General features: G+C 34.3%; 2 protein-coding genes across 2 annotated transcripts; one reads left to right on the forward strand and one right to left on the reverse strand.

Annotated features, from left to right (window-relative positions):
* The first annotated feature begins 839 nt into the window (after window positions 1-839).
* LOC115974731 (squamosa promoter-binding-like protein 14) lies at window positions 840-7,463 on the forward strand. The gene is made up of 11 exons (XM_031095228.1): window positions 840-1,443; window positions 1,761-2,460; window positions 2,583-2,776; window positions 2,859-3,697; window positions 3,839-3,913; window positions 4,027-4,134; window positions 4,218-4,335; window positions 4,598-4,733; window positions 4,813-4,957; window positions 5,068-5,670; window positions 5,825-7,463. Exons 2-11 carry the CDS (start codon window positions 1,832-1,834, stop codon window positions 6,248-6,250), a joined length of 3,273 nt encoding a protein of 1,090 aa, XP_030951088.1. The 5' UTR covers window positions 840-1,443; window positions 1,761-1,831; the 3' UTR covers window positions 6,251-7,463.
* Window positions 7,464-13,605: 6,142 nt separating this feature from the next.
* On the reverse strand, window positions 13,606-14,859 carry LOC115978194 (diacylglycerol kinase theta). Its single transcript, XM_031100212.1, has 2 exons — window positions 14,445-14,859; window positions 13,606-14,270 (listed from the first exon to the last, which is right to left on the reverse strand). The coding sequence occupies exons 1-2, from the start codon at window positions 14,794-14,796 to the stop codon at window positions 13,780-13,782; spliced, it is 843 nt and encodes a 280-aa protein (XP_030956072.1). The 5' UTR covers window positions 14,797-14,859; the 3' UTR covers window positions 13,606-13,779.
* Window positions 14,860-18,754: the final 3,895 nt, after the last annotated feature.

Below are 18,754 nucleotides of genomic sequence, written 5' to 3' on the forward strand. Positions count from 1 at the left end.
TAAAAATATCAAAAAATGAATATTAAAAAAAATCCTATTCCTATTATACCTTTAGGAGACAAATAAGTTCATTAAGATAAAACATTTTGGGGGACCTCACCTATTAATTTCTTTGGTTGGGTTGTAATTTCAACAATATTATAAACTTAAAAAAATTTATAATTTTTAAAACGATATTTGAGATTATAAATGGTAATTAATGTAATATTACTTTTAGATGCGAATCTTGTACACTAACCACAACAAGAAAAACAGGTTACAAAATTTGTTGTGCGTCTTCAAGACTCAGTATCAGTTTAAGATGTACTCATAAGCCAACTTATTACTTATGTTTCTTATTATTTGAAAGTTTCACATAAGTCACTTATTTATTTTATTTAACTTTAACCTAATATCTATAATATTTTCAGTAAAGAGTTAAATAAACTGTTTTCAAACGAATACTTATTATAGTATTTTCTCACTCGTCATGTATGATAAACGTTATTTTAAAAATTGGACTAAACCGTTTGGTTCAACCGAAAATCAAACTAGTAAAAATTGGAAAAATTAGGAAAAAAACATATCAAAATTAGGAAAAATTAGTAACAGTAAACATACTTATAATTTATAAGTTTAAATTCTAATATATTTTTAACCGAATTTTTCTATTTTTATTTTATCATATCTTAAAAAAAAAAAGAAAAAAAGTTGACTTACTCTTTGGAATACGTGAGTCAGATGGGAAGCGATAAGGGTTGTAAAATATTAAATATTGGCCGAAACAAAGGTTTGGTTTACTTTTTCTACTCACATTCCAATAGAGTATACGGACTACTACGGACGGTTGTGTAAATGTTGCGTTGTGTGTGAACGTCAAAACCTTTTTCGTTTTTAACGCCTTCTTTAATTCTTTTTATTTTTTTTTCTCAAATATTTTTAAAAAGTAAAAGTTGATTTAGTAAAGGTGTTAGATTCTTCGTCTGAATTGTGCGGCCCCTACTAAAACCCCAATCTTTCATTAATTTACGGTTTCTGCCAACACCGAAAGAAAAAGAAAGAGTTTGTTAGAAGGCAAGGACAGGAAAAAAAAGTTGAAACGCAAAAGTAAAACATTATAGTTGCGGAAGAGATTGTTTGTGTTTGGGTGTGACTCTCTCTGTGTTTTAGTTTCTACTAGATCGGTTTTTTTTTTTGTTTCTTTTCTCTTGTTCTGCTAAAAAATCTGTGATGGTTTTTGAGTGGCTTTTGAGCACAGCTCTTACAGTCTTAGATTTCAGATTCGAAGATTACTTGTTTTAGTTACAATTTGAAAAGACAAAAAAAGAATACAAAACATAGATCTGGGTTCGGTTAATACATAGGAAAAGTTTGGGTTTTTGGTTTTTGGTTATGATGATGAATTTCAAGATTCCTTCTTTTTCTCGCTAAGGGCGTGTGGCTGAAGCTTACAATTCTGTGAAGGTAAGCAGTTGTGAATTTCGATTATTTAGCTATTTATTCTCGTTACATGTATATAATACTGTACTGTAGGTAGGACTTAGAATCTTTGTGTGACCGTGTTAATAGCCGTGAAATTATGTCCTAGATTAGGTTTTTATTCTTATTTTTGTATTCTTAACTCTTAAAGCTCTGGTCTTTGTTATCTCCGTTTGTGTTTGTCATAATGATTTTTCAGTTTTTTTGTTTGAGGTTGAATTTGTTTTAGCAAGAACACATGTATGGATAAATTTCTTGACTTTTATTTTAATTGTTATTTGCTTTTCTTTTGTAACATATAGGTAGCTCTGTGGAGGGTTGCGTTTAGAGTTTAGAGAGGGAGAGGGAGAGAGAGAGAGAGAGAGAGAGAGAGATGGAGGAGGCAGGTGCACAGGTTGCTCCGCCCCTTTTCATACACCACCACCAGACACTGGCGAGTCGGTATTCCATGGCGAAGAAGCGTGATCTGCCTAATTATCAAGCACAACAACGATTCACACAACCACCAACTGGGCTTCAAAACACTAGGGATAACTGGAATCCTAAGGTTTGGGATTGGGATAGTGTCGGATTCGTTGCGAAACCAGTTGATGCCGAGGAGTTATTGCGGTTGGGAACTCCTGCTGTTGCTGCTCAAATGGAGCAGAAAAGGAAAGAGGAGTCTATGGCGTTGACTGTGGATGAAGAAGAGGATGAGCGGCTTCGGTTGAACTTGAATCTTTGGGGTGGCTCGAATTCTGTGGAGGAGCCTGGGCAGGATGCGGCTGGGCCGGTCCCTGCGTCTAGGCCGAGCAAAAGGGTCCGGCCGGGATCTCCCGGTGCCGGTGCCGGTGCCGGTGGCGGAGGAGGGAACTATCCCATGTGTCAGGTGGATAACTGTAAGGAGGATCTGTCTAGTGCGAAAGACTATCACCGCCGCCATAAGGTGTGTGAGGTTCACAGCAAAGCTACTAGAGCCCTTGTTGCCAATCAGATGCAGAGGTTCTGCCAGCAGTGTAGCAGGTTGGACAAGGACAAGCTCCCCTTTTTGGATTTTTTGGTTGTTTATGGTAATGACTTATGAGTGGTTTTAAAATTGTTGTGCTGCTGTGTTTAGTCTCTTTGTTGCTTGGCGTTTTTTGCAGGTTTCATCCCCTTTCTGAGTTTGATGAGGGCAAGAGGAGTTGTAGGCGTAGACTTGCTGGGCATAATCGACGAAGAAGGAAAACCCAACCGGAGGATGTTACCTCACGCTTGTTACTCCCTGGAAATCGTGATAATGGAACTAGTGCAAATTTGGATATCGTTAACTTGTTGACTGCTATAGCTCGTGTGCAAGGTAAATGACACTGGTTAAGTTGATGTATGGCTTTCTCTTGAGTCTTAATATCATGCTCATTTTATGTAATTTTGAATTATAGGGAAAAATCAGGACAACAATATCAATTGCTCTTCTGTACCAGATAAAGACCAGCTCATTCAGATTCTTGGTAAGATAAATTCGCTACCTTTGCCGGTGGACCTTGCTGCAAAGTTGCCCAATTTAGGAAGTTTGAATAGGAAAGTTCCTGATCATAATTCATTGGAACATCAAAGCAAATTGAATGGGAACCCATCTTCTCCATCAACAATGGACTTGCTTACTGGTCTATCAACTACTCTAGCAACATCTGCTCCTGATGCTCTTAGAATGCTATCTCAAAAGAGCAGCCAGAGCAGTGACAGCGAGAAAGCTAAGATGACTAGCCGTGACCAGGCTACTGGTTCCAATTTGCAAAAGAGACCTCTTGAGTTCCCATCGGTTGGAGGGGCAAGAAGTTGTAGCAGTTACCAGTCTCCTATGGAAGATTCAGATGGTCAGGTTCAAGAAATGCCAGTAAATTTACCTTTACAGCTATTCAGCTCCTCACCCGAGAATGATAGCCCGCCAAAACTGGCATCTTCTAGGAAGTATTTCTCATCTGACAGCAGTAATCCAATTGAAGAGAGGTCTCCTTCGTATTCTCCTCCTGCTGTTCCAAAGCTATTCCCAATGCAGCACAAGAAGGAAACTATGAAGCCTGAGAAAATGTTAATTAGTGGAGGGGTTAATGCGAATGTTGTAGCTAGCAGAGCTCGTGATTGTAATAGGCCTTTTGATCTTTTTAGAGGATCAAATACGGGAGGTGAAGCTGGTTCATTTCAAAGTTTTCCCTATCAAGCTGGGTATACTTCTTCTGGATCTGATCATTCACCTTCTAGTCTGAATTCTGATACACAGGTAGCTTGACACTGCATGCTTTTTTTTTTTGGGCTTTATAAGTACTTGGTTGCTGCTCCTTTCTTTTCTTCTTAGGGTGTCTGAAATTTAGTTTACCAAATGTCTTATGGGTATGGAATGATTGTATGGTTCCTCCTGCAGGATCGTACTGGTCGAATACTTTTTAAACTATTTGACAAGGATCCAAGTCATTTCCCAGGGTCGCTGCGGACACAGGTGAGGAGTTTATGGTTTATTTTTACGCTTGTTCTTGTTGTTATTTCAATTGGCATGGAGACTTAATAATGTTTTTGGTGACTGTTAATAATGTAATTGTTTTTCTTTTTTAGATATACAATTGGCTTTCTAACAGTCCATCAGAAATGGAGAGCTACATAAGACCTGGTTGTGTGGTTCTATCAATTTATGTGTCTATGTCATCCGCTTCCTGGGAACAAGTGAGTGAACTGTTGTAATGCCAGTTAGAAAATTTATGTATACACTTTGCTGACCACTTGCAGGGTGTATGTGTTCTTTGCAGCTTGAACAAAACCTTCTTGAGCGTGTCAATGCTCTTGTTCAATCTTCAGACTCTGATTTTTGGAGAAGTGGGAGGTTTATAGTTCATGCAGGGAGCCAATTAGCATCACATAAAGATGGTGAGTGCTAATGGTAGTGGTGGATAATTTTTTTTTTTTTTTTTTTTAAAGGTTATGGACTCTCTGCTTTTTGATAAATGTATTCCTCTGAATTCTCAAGTTGGGATTTTATACAATCTATTTGAATTAATAAACGATGTTATACCCTCCAGATGAACATAGATGAAAAAATTGGTTCCATTTTGATGGTTCATAAATAAACTAGATATTTGGATAATTTTCCTGTGATTGTTGACACCTTGATATTTATATTGTTCTGCAGGAAAGATACGTTTATGCAAATCCTGGAGAACATGGAGTTCCCCGGAGTTGATTTTGGTGTCCCCTTTGGCAGTTGTGGGTGGGCAAGAAACTTCTCTTCTATTAAAGGGGAGAAATTTGTCTAATCATGGCACCAAGTAAGTAAAATGTGCTTCTTGTGTGAAGATATGTCTGTTAATTTGTGTGTCTGTTTTTAAAAGTTTATAAATTGTGCAGGATTCATTGCACTTATATGGGTGGCTACACATCAAAGGAAATTACGGGATCAACCTATCAAGACACCGCATGTGATGAGATAAACTTGGTTGATTTTAAAATTGACAATGCATCTCCTGGTGTTGTTGGTCGCTGTTTCATTGAGGTAATACTCTTAAAAAATTCTTCCGTTTATGTTAGTTTTCCATTCAGAACTCTGAATAGAATCCTTGAAAAATCTACATCCTACATAACCTATACCAATATTATGAACAGGTAGAAAATGGTTTCAAGGGCAACTGTTTTCCTGTGATAATAGCTGATTCTATCATATGTAAAGAATTGAGGCTCCTCGAATCTGAGTTTGATTTGGAGACAAGAGATTGTGATCTCATTTTAGAAGACAATACTAATGATTTTGGGCGGCCAAGATCACGGGAGGAGATTCTGCACTTCTTGAATGAACTTGGATGGCTTTTCCAAAGGAAAGGGAACTCTTCTATGCTTGGGGGTCCTGATTATTCACTTAGCCGGCACAAATTTTTACTTACATTCTCTGTTGAAAGGGACTGTTGTGCTTTGGTGAAAACACTGCTAGACATGCTGGTTGAAAGAAACTTGGATGGGGATGAGCTGTCAAAGGAATCATTGGAGACACTATCTGAGATTCAGCTCTTGAACCGGGCAGTTAAAAGGAGGTGCAGGAAGATGGTTGATGTGCTCATCCATTATTTTATTATTAGCAGTAATGATGCCTCCAAGAAATATATTTTTCCCCCAAATTATACAGGACCTGGTGGTGTTACACCTCTACATCTGGCTGCTTGTACATCAGGTTCGGATGAGATGATAGATGCTTTGACAAGCGATCCACTGGAGGTATTCTACTACTTACTACCAGTACTTTTGTAATTTAGATGGCTTGTCTTGATCACTGAACATTAAAAGAAAAGCAAAGCTGCTGAGATATATGGGTTTGCATTTTTTCTTTTGGATTCTTATTTATCCTTTTTGCTTTTCCTTACTCTTGTAGATTGGATTGAGCTGCTGGAATTCTCTTCTGGATGCAACTGGGCAGTCGCCATATGCTTATGCTATGATGAGGAGTAATCACTCTTACAACAAGCTGGTGGCTCGTAAACTTGCTGACAGAAAGAATAGTCAAGTTTCAGTGACAATCAGTAATGAGATAGAGCAACCACAGTTGACAATGGAGCAGCAGCATAAGATTTCCCAATTCAAACAAGGGTCCAGATCTTGTGCTAGGTGTGCTGTAAAGGCAACAAAGTACGACATGAGGATTGCAGGTTCACAAGGACTGCTTCAGCGTCCCTTCATTCACTCAATGCTTGCCATAGCTGCTGTTTGCGTATGTGTCTGTGTGTTTTTCCGAGGCGCGCCAGACATTGGCTTAGTTGCTCCGTTCAAGTGGGAGAATTTAGAATATGGTACACAATAGTGTTAACAGGAAATGAATATTGGATAAAGAAGAAAACAAGCCAGTAACAACTCAGGGTCAGACAAAAGTGCAAGTTGATTCAGATATCTAATGCAGATTACTTATTGAAAATGGGACCTAGGAGTTGAACAGGAGCTGCATGGCTGAACTGAGAAACAAGGACATTAAAGCAGGTTCAGGTATGGCATGATCCAGATGCTGCATATTTCTTCCTAACAAAATTAAGAGCTGGGATATCATAGACTCTGAACCCTTTTTTTCAGTCGAGTTGTGCTGGAAAATAGGTGATATTTCTTTTGACTTTGGAATTTATAAATCTTCAACTCTTAAGACGCTGTAGACTGTGACATTCCTTAGGAGAGCGAAAGCAAGGAGAAGGATGGAAAGTTTCATTGATGACAAGCTGTTGGATTGGGATGGAGGGAAATAGAGAAGTTGAGAAGATGTAAGCATGTATAGTGTCATTAGAGGTTTAATTTGGTTAATTTATGTGGTTTTTCCCCCCTTTTTTGTTTCTTATATAAGTCACGGCATCATAATTCTAGGTTTTACTATGTAAATTTGTCACTAAAAAAAGTTGATCGTTTGGGTCAATCTCATTAGTGACAATATCACATGATTTAATAGTGAAATATTTGTTCAATTATATTTAAAATAAGAGGCATTTGGTCTATACTTGCCCACTTGCTTTGGGGACACGGACTTTTCTGGGGACTCGGACTTTTCTAAGTTGTATTCTTTTCCATTGAAAAGTGAAGAAACTTCATGGTAAGTCCTGATGATTTCCCGGTCTATAGCTTACTAATTCAGCAATTTGAAGCAGTAAGAAGGTCCTGGTTCTCTTGATGTGTTTGGACTTTTGGAGTACATAACTCTTAGTGCCTCACGTGGAAATTGAAGACAATGCTTGGTTAGCCGGACTAGAAGATATGCTCATCTCTTTTTCTTTTTACCCTTTTGACTATTAGCTCCATATTAGAACATGGTTAGTGAACTACTTTATTCTAAAACGTATTATCAGCTTTTCTAAAGCATTAACCTCTGGCATTATGAACTTGTTTACCAAATATTACCGACTGTTAGAACTTAGAAGGCATTTTTTATGCAGTCCACGCTCAGAGTTTTACTCATTGATCCTACGTGGGCGCCATTGGTTGCATCATGTATTTTTTGTCAATTCAATAGTTGGGGATAAGGGGAATTGAACCTCGAATGTTTTTATTGGAAACACTAGGAGATGTTAGCCAGTTGAATTACAAAACTCTTGACAGTTGTATCATGTTTAATTGATTACTATTACTAGTTAGTTTGGTTAGTGCACTCTATTAGACTTTCTATTAATACTTGGACTTTTCTGCACCCTATCAAAACTCTATCTTCAAGGATTTGAAAAGGCAATTTTGTCGCAATGAAATAAGAAGATAGAGGAAGTTCTCTTTATGCTTCCGATCTCTCAAATCATATTGGCATTTCTGCAATTAACAATTCCATTAGAATCACTCCAAAATAAACAAACGTCACTCTTTTCTGCCCATTGGCTCGTTAATTTGAATGTTTTGACTTGTTTGGAAATATTCTGGGTCTGAATAATGATTTTTTTATTTATAAAAATAAATAAATAAAGTCATGTAGATCATTAGACTTTCTGTTAATCATATAAAAAAAATTAGTGAAGTCTCTAATCAGATTTAAGCAATGGGGTTGGGCTTTGATTTCTATTTCTTACGTAACGTGACTGTCTGCTATATTTTAATTTAAGCAATTATGGCACGGGCTATTTCTTCGTGTGATCTGTCATGATTCTTGTCTGCTATTGATATATGTTGGGGGTCCAAGCTTGGTTCATTAGTCATTACAATATTGGCTCCCCTTGGTCGGCACCATATTCTAGCAGTTGAAATAATAATAGGCCTTAATAAATGAAGTTATCAGTGTCAAAACTTTAGGACACTAGAAATACAAGTATACAAAACATATGTGTACAGCCATTTAGCAACAAACAGTGAACATGAGGGTATAAGATAACTACTAGCACTAGGCCTGGATAACAACATACTGGTTCCAAACATATCATTGCAAGTAATTCTGCTAGACATACAAAAATTCACATATCTCACAAATTCACTTCACTGGTATATACTTGTTAGGAATTTAGCCTAATTCCTAGAATCTATGAGAAGCAAAAAATAGAAAAGAACACGCAAAGAATCACATGACACAAGATTTATATAGTTCGACAATATGCCTATATCCACGGAGTTGCAACAATTTTCATTATGTTAGAGAAAATAATATATGGGCGGTAATACAATAAGATGGTATATCAAATAACCCTAATTTTGAAGCGACATATATATCCCAAACAACTAGTCCATGGCTTCACAAAAAATCCCATTTAAAACCGTAACTCTTAGTCAAGTTTAGTCACAAATTGGATCGAACACAAAACCAGACTCCATATAACCAACGATACCAAAACACAAAAGATACATAGTTTTGGTGAAAAAGTCAATGACAATTTCAGTGTCACCAGACTTTTCCCATTGCAACGGCAATGGACCATTGCTTCGTGAGGGGTTTCTCATAACTGTTGCAATGAGTCAAGGGCAAGCTTTGATCACTTTAACTAGTCCATCACGCTTGGACAAGTTCATTCCTTCTCTAATAATATTATAATAAAAGCAAATTTGCATCTCTTGGATGTGTTAAACGTGCCTTCATGTGTGATCCTACTGGTCGGATCTTTCATATTGGGTAAATCCATGCAGCAATATGCGGCCTATACCTTCCTTGCTGATCAAGACTCGTTCAAATTCATTGCATCAGATCCCAAGAATTTTAGTTACAATGACAGACTGAGATTCAGGAACAAAACCAGTTCGCCGGTTATATTGTGAAAATAGAATAGAACATTTGAGTTCTTTACTGTGAAAGCATCTCTGTTTTTACTTTTATGTATTGTTGGGGTATATGTACAAGAAAGAGTTGACTTAGGTGTCTTGATTATGTCTTGAATCAAGGTTAATTGATATGCTTTGATTTAGATCATATATATATATATATATTTCGACTGAAAAGATAGAAATTTAAATCATAATTGAAGACTGATTATATGCACAATAAATACAAATAATTTACATTAAATACAATACATATGTTGAATGACATTGAAACTCAATAAACTAGATGAGCTTAAAGAATGACGTGGAACTAAAAGACTACAACGTTTTTAGTAATGTTCATCCAACTTTAATGGCAATGCAAAGCCTAATGGAAAAGATGGATTTCATTGCGATATCAGTTAGAACTATTATTAAATGATTAAATTCACAATTTTTTAATAGTTTAAGTTTTTAGAAGAATTAATAATTTAACAATATCTATTACAAAAATAATATATGAATATGTCAAACTTAAAGAGAATTCATCACAACAAGGGAATATATGCATATAGATTTCAACAGAAGAAATTTTATTCATTTGAAGTACAACTATTGAGTCAGTGCAAAACACACGAGGCCAAGGGATCTACAATTTGACATTTACAAAAATGTGTGATGTTGTTGGAAGTGACACAACAAACCATCTCATTGGGAAGAAGAATTGTTTTACTTGCTACGTGTAATCACAGGAAGTCCAGAGTACATGGTACAAAATTAGGAAGATGCAATGGCAATAATAAATAGATGAAAAAGTCAGATTTATTACTCAAAATCCAAAGTGGAAATTCAGATTTATTACTCCATATAGATGGATTTGAAATTCAGATTTATTTATTACATTCATATACAGCAAATCCAAATGGTCAGAAATCCAAAGTTTTTTATATGAGATTATTTGTCAAAATCCTGAAGGTAGACAAGATATACAAAATGCGTGTATTTAAAATTAAGCTAGGTTATTTTATTAGAGATAGTACAAGTTCAACTCTTACTACTATTTCTCTAGTGCTAATTAAGTACTCAGCTATACAGAATCGTTTATAGCTTCAATGACACTGTTAATTTATCTCTTTCTCTAATCTTGCTTAAACCGATTTTTTCACAACATAGAGGATGTACAACTTCTTAAAGATTTGAGATCCCCATTAATGATTAATTTACTTGAGAAGGTCAACAAGTGATATTAAACAAGGTATACAATTACGAGTAATTAAAATCAAGCTAGGTTAATTGACTAGGGATAGTACTGTTTCTCTATTACTAATTAAGTGCTTAGCTATCTCTGATATGCAAGTACAAAATTGTTTATTGCTTCAATGACTGTGTTAATTTATCTCTTCTTTAATCTCGCTCAAACCAAATTTTCACAACACTGGAGGATGTACAACTTATTAAAGATGTGAGATCCCCATTAATGATTAATCCACTTGAGAATGCCAACATGTGGTATTAAACAAGGACCCAACTTGCTGAGCTAATTTTTCAAGCAAGTTTGATAATTTGGGATGAAGCACCAATGGATCATATAAATGCATTTGAAGCAGTAAACGGGATATTCAAAGACATGCTTATCTTTAATGATCAAAGCTATGCACACAAACCATTTGGAGGAAAACAAGAGTCTGATTTGGAAGGAGAACATTATCAAAGCACCAGTTAACAAATCATATTTGAGGAATAGTTGCAAAGCTTTTCTTCTCACTCAATTGAGTTCAAAAAATAGAACTCAAACACTTCTACAGTTCTACGTAAGTCTTCAAAAAATGGGTCTTAGAAATGGGACACTGAAAACTTGAGACTGTTTCGAGAGAAAGAGAGTTACTGGATTAAGGCTAATATTTTTCCCATTTCCGGAGCAAGAAATTAGTTTTGCCATGAAATTAGCCATGGTATTTGATGACTAAAAAGTTCATTAAAAACAATGGAGTGAAGTGATTAGGTATCAAAGAAATTGTTTTTTCATAATCGATGAGATGACATGTTATGATTGGTGCACAATAAAAATTTGTTAGGATGGATCTATATATGTGAGAGTAATATTGCAACATGCATAACTTACAACCTTACCAAGTTTTGAGAAAAATTATGTCCCAAGCATTGTTTTTTATAATAACACTATTGTTGCCAACTGAACCACTAATCCTACATATATTATTTGAGATGTACTGCATGTGTATTCAACTCAACCGGACATTTTGAATTGGTTTTTTGTGGGTTGTGTTGGGTTCTAAATTTTTTATTTTATTTTATTTTTGTTTTGTATTATTATTAAAATTTTTTTTTAAAGCTTGGGTTGGGTTTAAATTAGCACAACTTTCATCCTTGGTAAACCAACCAACTTAACCCACACGCTATTAATAATTTAAGAAATGTATGTATTTTGAATTTGTTAGATTGATTTATATTAGATTTTGAGGATTTGTTTAAATTTGTTAGTTTAGTATATTTTGGTATTTTGAGATTTAATTTTGGAAGTATAGAATATTAGGTCTATTTGTGTAAATCCTAATTTTTTTATTGAATAGTTAGTTTAAAATAGTTTGCTCCCGGGTACGAGCATAAATCTCTTAGTCCATTAGGAGTGAATGCACCTAAATTTCCTGTCAACTAGTACGGTGGGTGGGGGTCACATGAGTTGCTCGTAGGTTTTAGTTACTGATTAAAGACGGGTTTAAAGGGATCTTTTTAGAAAGATTTCTTATGTTATCCAAAAAAAAAAAAAAAAAACTCAATTTTTATTAAGGCTTTGACAAAATGGCTCAACCTAACAACCCAATTTGATCCCTATAAGTTGGGTTGCATTAGTTTTTATATTTTCCGTGGATTGAGTTGGATTAAAGATTTCTCAACATGAAAATGTTGGATTGGGTTGAAAAAAAATCTCAAACCCAATTCAATTCAATCCATACACACCCCTGTATATCATCACTAGGATCCAATCTTCTATATCTTTGAGAAAGAATTTTGTTTCTAAAGGCATCTTATTTTTAATGATTTTAGCTTTTCAAGTAGGTTTTCTTCAAAAATAAAAAATAAAATATTTAGAGTGGTAGCTAGGTCCCACTGTTTTTAAGTTTCTTAGATGCATGCTAGCACAATTAAATTGGATTAGTACCTAAGCATTTTTTCCGACCACCGTTGCATTATACACTGATTGATACTCTGAGAAATGCTAATTTCTTGTTTTATTATTAGCTTTTTTGATAAACTGTTAAATTATTAGCTTTTTTTTTTTTTTTTTTGAGAAAAATTAAATTATTAGCTTTGGTTCATCGAAATGGAGGCAGAACTTTTATTTATAAGAAACATAAACTATCGGTTCTATCCTGTCTTGTCACGCCCTCACAATCCACATTCAGGATTAATGGTACGTATTTGCGGCTGAACTTAATTAATTAACCAAGTGCCACCTTTAATTAAACCTACTAATCTTTGCGCTACCACTCTTCAGTTTTGGAACTCGAAAAAAAAAAGGGAGAAAAATATTTCTTAGCAAAATATCACCATGCACATTTGGAAAACATAATATTTCTGGTATAACAAATTAGAAAAAAAAAAAGAAGGGTGCTAAAATCTATCATTTTCAACTTAAAAATAAAGAAATCATATTCTCCCCTGGTGAAGGAGAGAGAAAACATATATACTTATGTTTTAGGATATTTTAATTTCCTTGGGTATAAACTTTATAGTCTTTAGTATTCTGGAGCTTATAAAATTTGCATCTTCTTGAATTGAGGGTTCTCCAACAAAACCACAAAGTTGTTCTTTTATCATTTTTTGAAAATTCTCTTAGAATTTCATCATGTCCAAGAAAATTACTTAGCAAAGGAATTTTTTGTGCTTTGCTTTCTTCTGATTATTCCGACTGCTTTAGCCAAGGCATCTCCTTGAAGTGTAACTGCAACATAATGAAGAAATTTTGCTTTTGTTCAGCTAGTTTTATAATTAGTTATTATAATTGATATAAAGATTGAGCCTAGTCATTAATAGCTTTTATATTTGATCTTTAAAGGGTAACTCAGTACACATAACATTCATAATTTCACACCTAAAATTCATATATCAAAAGTGAGATGTGTACAATAGATAAATAATAACTAAATAATAACGACTAACAAGTATGAAAGAATTATTGTAAAAAATAAAACACATGGGAAAATTAATATGATTATGTAAGGTGGGTCTGATCAGTGGGGTCACACAACCGAGCCTTGGCCATGAAGCTGACGAGAGGTGGGTTTTGCTTTTAATTATGCATGCATAATCCAATTATAAGGAATGGATTAAATAAGGTAAGCAAGAATTTAAAGAACATTTTTTCACTGTCAGGGCCTAGCTTTTCTGTTCGAAATATGAAAGTTCTGCAAGCAAATACAATTAATTAAAATAGTTTTCTTGAATATATTTGCTGACTGCAAAGCGCACACAATTTTAACACACTTCAAATTAGTTTAGCAGTTAACCCTTAATAACAAATTAAGAAACCGCTATATACAAGCTGCATAGTATAAACGATACCAAGCACACTGATCCATCTTAGATACAAAAACTTAATTATAATACAGTTTATAACTTCATATAGTAACTTTACTCAGTTCTTCTGGTAGTGCCACTAGTGCCATCAGTGCCCTTTCCTTTGATAATATCTTGAGCAAAGGCTTGTCCAACACCTTCGCCAAGACCTTCAATTATTCCTCCAATGAACTCTACGAAAACTTGAGACGCAAGTCGAGCCGCAGTCCCTAGCATGCTTGGCTTTTCGACTCCCTTGATGCCATTGTCATGGAGCCCATTAATCATATCTTTAGCACAAACCGCGTGGAGATGGTAATCACAAACAGTGCAATGGTATACTCGGCCTGACCTCTTCCTCTGGCACTCACCACACACAAAACCAAGGTCGCCATTTGATGCAGGTAAAAGCCTAAGGGTATGTACATGGCCCGGGGTGTTAAAGGTCGTGGATAGCATAGCGCAGGAAGGGTGCATCTGGAAACTACAGGCATTGCATCTGAAAGCAAACCCTTTGATAGGCTTACTACAGATATCACACTTCGATTTTGAACTTCCACCTTTCACTAAAATGAAAAATATTAAGCAGAAAATTAACATAGTTAGCATTAAAATCAATTTGGTGTGGCCAAATTTTAGAGCTATAGTTATCAAGAGTCTTGTAGTTCAATTGGTCATCATTTAAAAAAAATATATAAATGCAAATCATTTGTTTCCTTTTAATTTTTTTTTATACTTACCTGGTTTAGAATAGAAAGAAAGTTGGTGGTGGGAGTGGAAAGGGTGGCCCTTGAGAGCATCAGGAGCCCTGGCACAAAACTCATGGAGCTGAAATTCACATTGTTGGCAAGTGAACCTCATGCCTGCACCAAACTCCTTGCAGCCCGAACAGGTGAACAGGTCAGGCAGGTCAATTCGCGACAGAGGATGCTGTGGGTGACTGAAATGAAGTATCTCTTGCCCAAAGATTAGTTGAGGAGAGGTGGGGAATTCAATGAGAGGAGACTTTGTTGGGTAATATGTTGCGGCTTGAGGAGGGTTTTGGAAACCCATTGAAGTTGTCTTCTTCAAGGTTCTGTTGTTCATCATCATGGTTTTGTTTTGTTTGGTTTGGTTTAACCCTCCTACTCTAGACCTCCTTAGCTCGTTTGGTGCTGCTATGAAAAAACGATATGGTTCTTATCGGTTTATATAAGCTATAAAAGTTCACTATTTTAGGACTGTGGAAAGCAGCTGCCATGAAGCCACCTTGAATAAATTGTGTCCGCTAATATGACTGCAATTAGTGTTCATTAGTGTTAAGCATCAAGGATACTACCGATTTCATGACTTACCAAGATGATAAGTTGTGATTTGGGTAACATCACTTTCACTAAAACACATCATAAATTAAATTTATTTGTCTTACTCTTTGTATTTTACTTTATGTTTATAGTTCAATTGCAATCTATCCCATGTTTTTTTTTCCCCTTATATAGTAACTAAAATTAAAAAAAGAAGTCCAAACACAGTATATTGCAACAGTGGAGTATAAATTGGAATACAAGTAGTAAGACAGGATTTTATTTGGCTACCACTTACACAAATTTTAATATGTACTAATTCTAGTAAGTTGTATCAAGTATCATGTCCCTATATATATTAAAATGGTATTAATTGTGCCATTGTACTATTGAAAATAGGGAGGAAAACATATCTAAAAGGAGGGTGGGCGGAGTTCTCTAAATCTATGTACATAGCTAAAAAGAGGGAATGAACCATGTGTTTCATACGAAATAGACCTATTTTTCTTTTTTCTTTTTTTAGGGCTGCAATTAGATAATTTATGTTCGAAAGTAGTGTTTTTTTTTCTTTTTTCTTCCTTTTACGCTGACGGCTGTTGTGAAGAACCTTTGAATTTTACTTAGCACCAATTACAAACATGTCATCATAGTCATTAAATTTTTTATATTTCTAAACTTATTGTTATTATTCATATTAGAAAATTTTGTTAATATATTTCACCCAAAAACATGTTTTTATCATTTAGAATATATCCATAAGCAATTCTCATCATGGGTATAGAACACTATAGACTAAATTGTAAATTGCCCCCTTTAAGTATAGAGTTATTTCTTATTGTCCCTTAAAATTTAAAATTTTGAATTTTAGACCTTGATGTTAAATAACTTTGATTTGAAATAGTCATTCTATACCTACATACATAAAGATTAATAGAAATGTATATATATATATATATATAGATGATATGGATTAATAGAAATGTGTTGATATAGTTTAATTATGACTCAAAACGATAATATGTTTTGAGCTTAAGTTCATAAAATAAATAAATAAAAATGTTTTGAGCTTATGTGGCAACAGTCACCTCAACAATATACATGGATGGAAGGACTAAAATCAAAGCACTATATTAATATGACACATACTTTGAGGGTGTCATTTACAATTTAATCAAAATGATGACAATATTAAAAGAAAAGAAAGAAAAGCTGATTTTTAATAAATTGAGTCCATGTTTCTCCCAAAGCCAGCATGAGAATATAAATGGGGCCCAAAAAAACAGTGTTGATTCCTGAAAGGGTCGATATTTCCAGGTTTTCTTTTAGCTTTCATTGGCCAATGGCATGTGAATTCATCAAATACACTAATATATTTCTTCACTTTTCCATCTCAAACTACTGTAACCCGAATCCGTAATCTCCAAGACAGTTTCAATCAGGAATGGATTCAGGATTTCAAGCCAGAGAGGTCGGAGATAAGCGAAAAAAAAAAAAAAATTCAAATACACGTCCATATAATATTAAGAAACTTTCAAAGACAAATACACAAAAATTATTATTCCTTAATATATTAAGATGCAATCATTTACCAACAAAAACAAAAGACAAGACACTATTATTTCTTTATACACATATCACTATTGTTTTTTTACATTTATTTTTTAAAGATTTACATAGACTAGGTTGATAATTCATAATTTTGGAGGGGCCCAAGTTACAAAGTAAGGGAGGGTCAAGTCTTTTTTTATTTTTTTATTTTACTGAAAATTAAATTACTAAATTTTTTTTTGGGCCGGGGGGCCCCGGTTCCAAATTCGATTTTTAAAGCGAAATCATTGAAAATATTGCAGCATTTTTTGTTTACCTTTATGTAAATTGAATTCAGCCAGATTCATGGAAGATTGAGATGTCCACTCATATATCCGTGTCTTAAATTTCTATGTTGTGAGTTGTAAGGCATTTTATGACAATTTTTTAATAGGATGCCTTTCTGAATCATTTTGACTAATAGTCACTGATGCCCAATTATTGGTTCAAGTTTTACGAGTGATTCCCCATCTTCAGTACTTCCTTTTTATATCCTATGGACACCAAGAAATACACAAACGAAACTACAAAGAAAAAGAAAGATATTCGTTGATACATCTTTACGACATTGAAAGTATTTTAAATTTGAAAAAAAAAAAAAAAGTATTTTAAATTTGCAAAACGAGTCGATCTACCGACACTCTCACTAGAATTCAATCCACTCAGGCCCACCACTGGACTCATTAGTCCAGATGATACCTCCCCATAAACAAGTGCATCGATTTAGTAACCATCTAAAAAGTATGGACACTTCATTTGAGGTATCATACTCAAATTGGATACATGACATGTCTAGGATACTTTTATATCTGTATCTCAAGTGTGTATTGAAAAAAAAAAAAAAAAAAAGGCAAAAACACTTTTTAAAAAAAAAAAAAAAATCTTTTTAGATTTAATATTGAACACTTATGTAATTATCTTTTAATTACTCTTTTAGATTTATTATTTGGTTTGTATTCTAATTTATAAATAGCATATATTAGTTATGAATTCACTTTAATATCTTTTATTGCTCTTAAATTATTGATATATGTTTAACATTATATGATAAAAATGCTTGACATTATATAAATATATATAATTAATTAATTAATATAAGTATATCACATACTTTTGTGCTAATTTTTCAAACATTTACGTATTGTTGTATGTTATACCCATATCTGTGTCCGGTCTTGTAATGAACCATATACTTCTAAAATAGTTCCAAAAAAAAAGAAGAAAAAAATCCACTTATGCCCACCACAACACAAAATCAAGAGAGTGGGAAATATTCGATGAATTTCAGTGTATTAACAGTTGTTTTTGATCGCCATCATCTTATAGTTTAGAGCAGTACTCACAGGGTGACTTTTGTGTACTTAAAAGTTAAAACTTACAAGTTCCCCGAAACCCCAAACCCCAAAAGCCAAAAAGAGAATAAGAATTGAAAAGATAATAATGGTGTCCCAATGAATTGTTGCATTTCTTTTCCATGATCCTGTTGAATTTACATTGATATGTTTTGCAATTTTCAAAGGCTTATGAAAAGGGAAAATGACTCATGCTCATCTGTCATCTGACACCTCTCCTTTCTCTCTCACTCTATGATTCTTTGGCCACTATAGACTACAGTTCCAAGTCATTTTCAACTACATTGTGATATTGTTGTCCTTTTTTTTTTTTTTTGGGATATTAATACTCTTTGACTTTGTTAAGCAAGCAAGGGATATTATCAATCTTATATCTTGATTCTTAATACAGAATTTTACTGTGACAGACAAATGGGGAGATTTTTTTTTCTAGATGATACCCTGTCTCTCCCAACAATATCAAGGCAATTTCCTATGGATTTTGTGTGTTTATTTCCCATAAATACCAATTAATCGACTTGTTTAGCAACCAAAAATAGAGATCTAAACTACTATTAAAGATGATTGTGATAATTATGGAAGCAGTCTATGGAGATTTTTGAGGATATCCAAAACTGGTATCAGAATCAACTATGGAGAATGGGTTATTATAAGCTGGCAAAATGACAATACACTCTGGGTCATATATTCCTAATTAATGTCTTCAAGCAATAAGATCAACATGCTGCTGTGTTGGCATTTACAGCTTCATTCGCCCAATACTTTCTTTAATCAGGGTTTGGGCCGAAGACACGTAAACAATAGCTGCATTTGTCAAGACAAGACGCC

This window comes from Quercus lobata, chromosome 2 (genome assembly GCF_001633185.2).
Source record: "Quercus lobata isolate SW786 chromosome 2, ValleyOak3.0 Primary Assembly, whole genome shotgun sequence".
Taxonomy (NCBI): Eukaryota; Viridiplantae; Streptophyta; class Magnoliopsida; order Fagales; family Fagaceae; genus Quercus; species Quercus lobata.

Bases quoted from the DNA above. Each gene is read 5' to 3' on its own strand.
- LOC115978194 (XM_031100212.1), bottom strand. From the start codon at position 14,796: ATGATGATGAACAACAGAACCTTGAAGAAGACAACTTCAATGGGTTTC. The intron at 14,271-14,444 runs GTAAGTATAAAA...TTTTCATTTTAG, and splicing joins TTCTTTCTATTCTAAACCAG to TGAAAGGTGGAAGTTCAAAA.
- LOC115974731 (XM_031095228.1), top strand. From the start codon at position 1,832: ATGGAGGAGGCAGGTGCACAGGTTGCTCCGCCCCTTTTCATACACCAC. The intron at 2,461-2,582 runs GTTGGACAAGGA...CGTTTTTTGCAG, and splicing joins TTCTGCCAGCAGTGTAGCAG to GTTTCATCCCCTTTCTGAGT. The intron at 4,135-4,217 runs GTGAGTGAACTG...TGTTCTTTGCAG, and splicing joins CATCCGCTTCCTGGGAACAA to CTTGAACAAAACCTTCTTGA.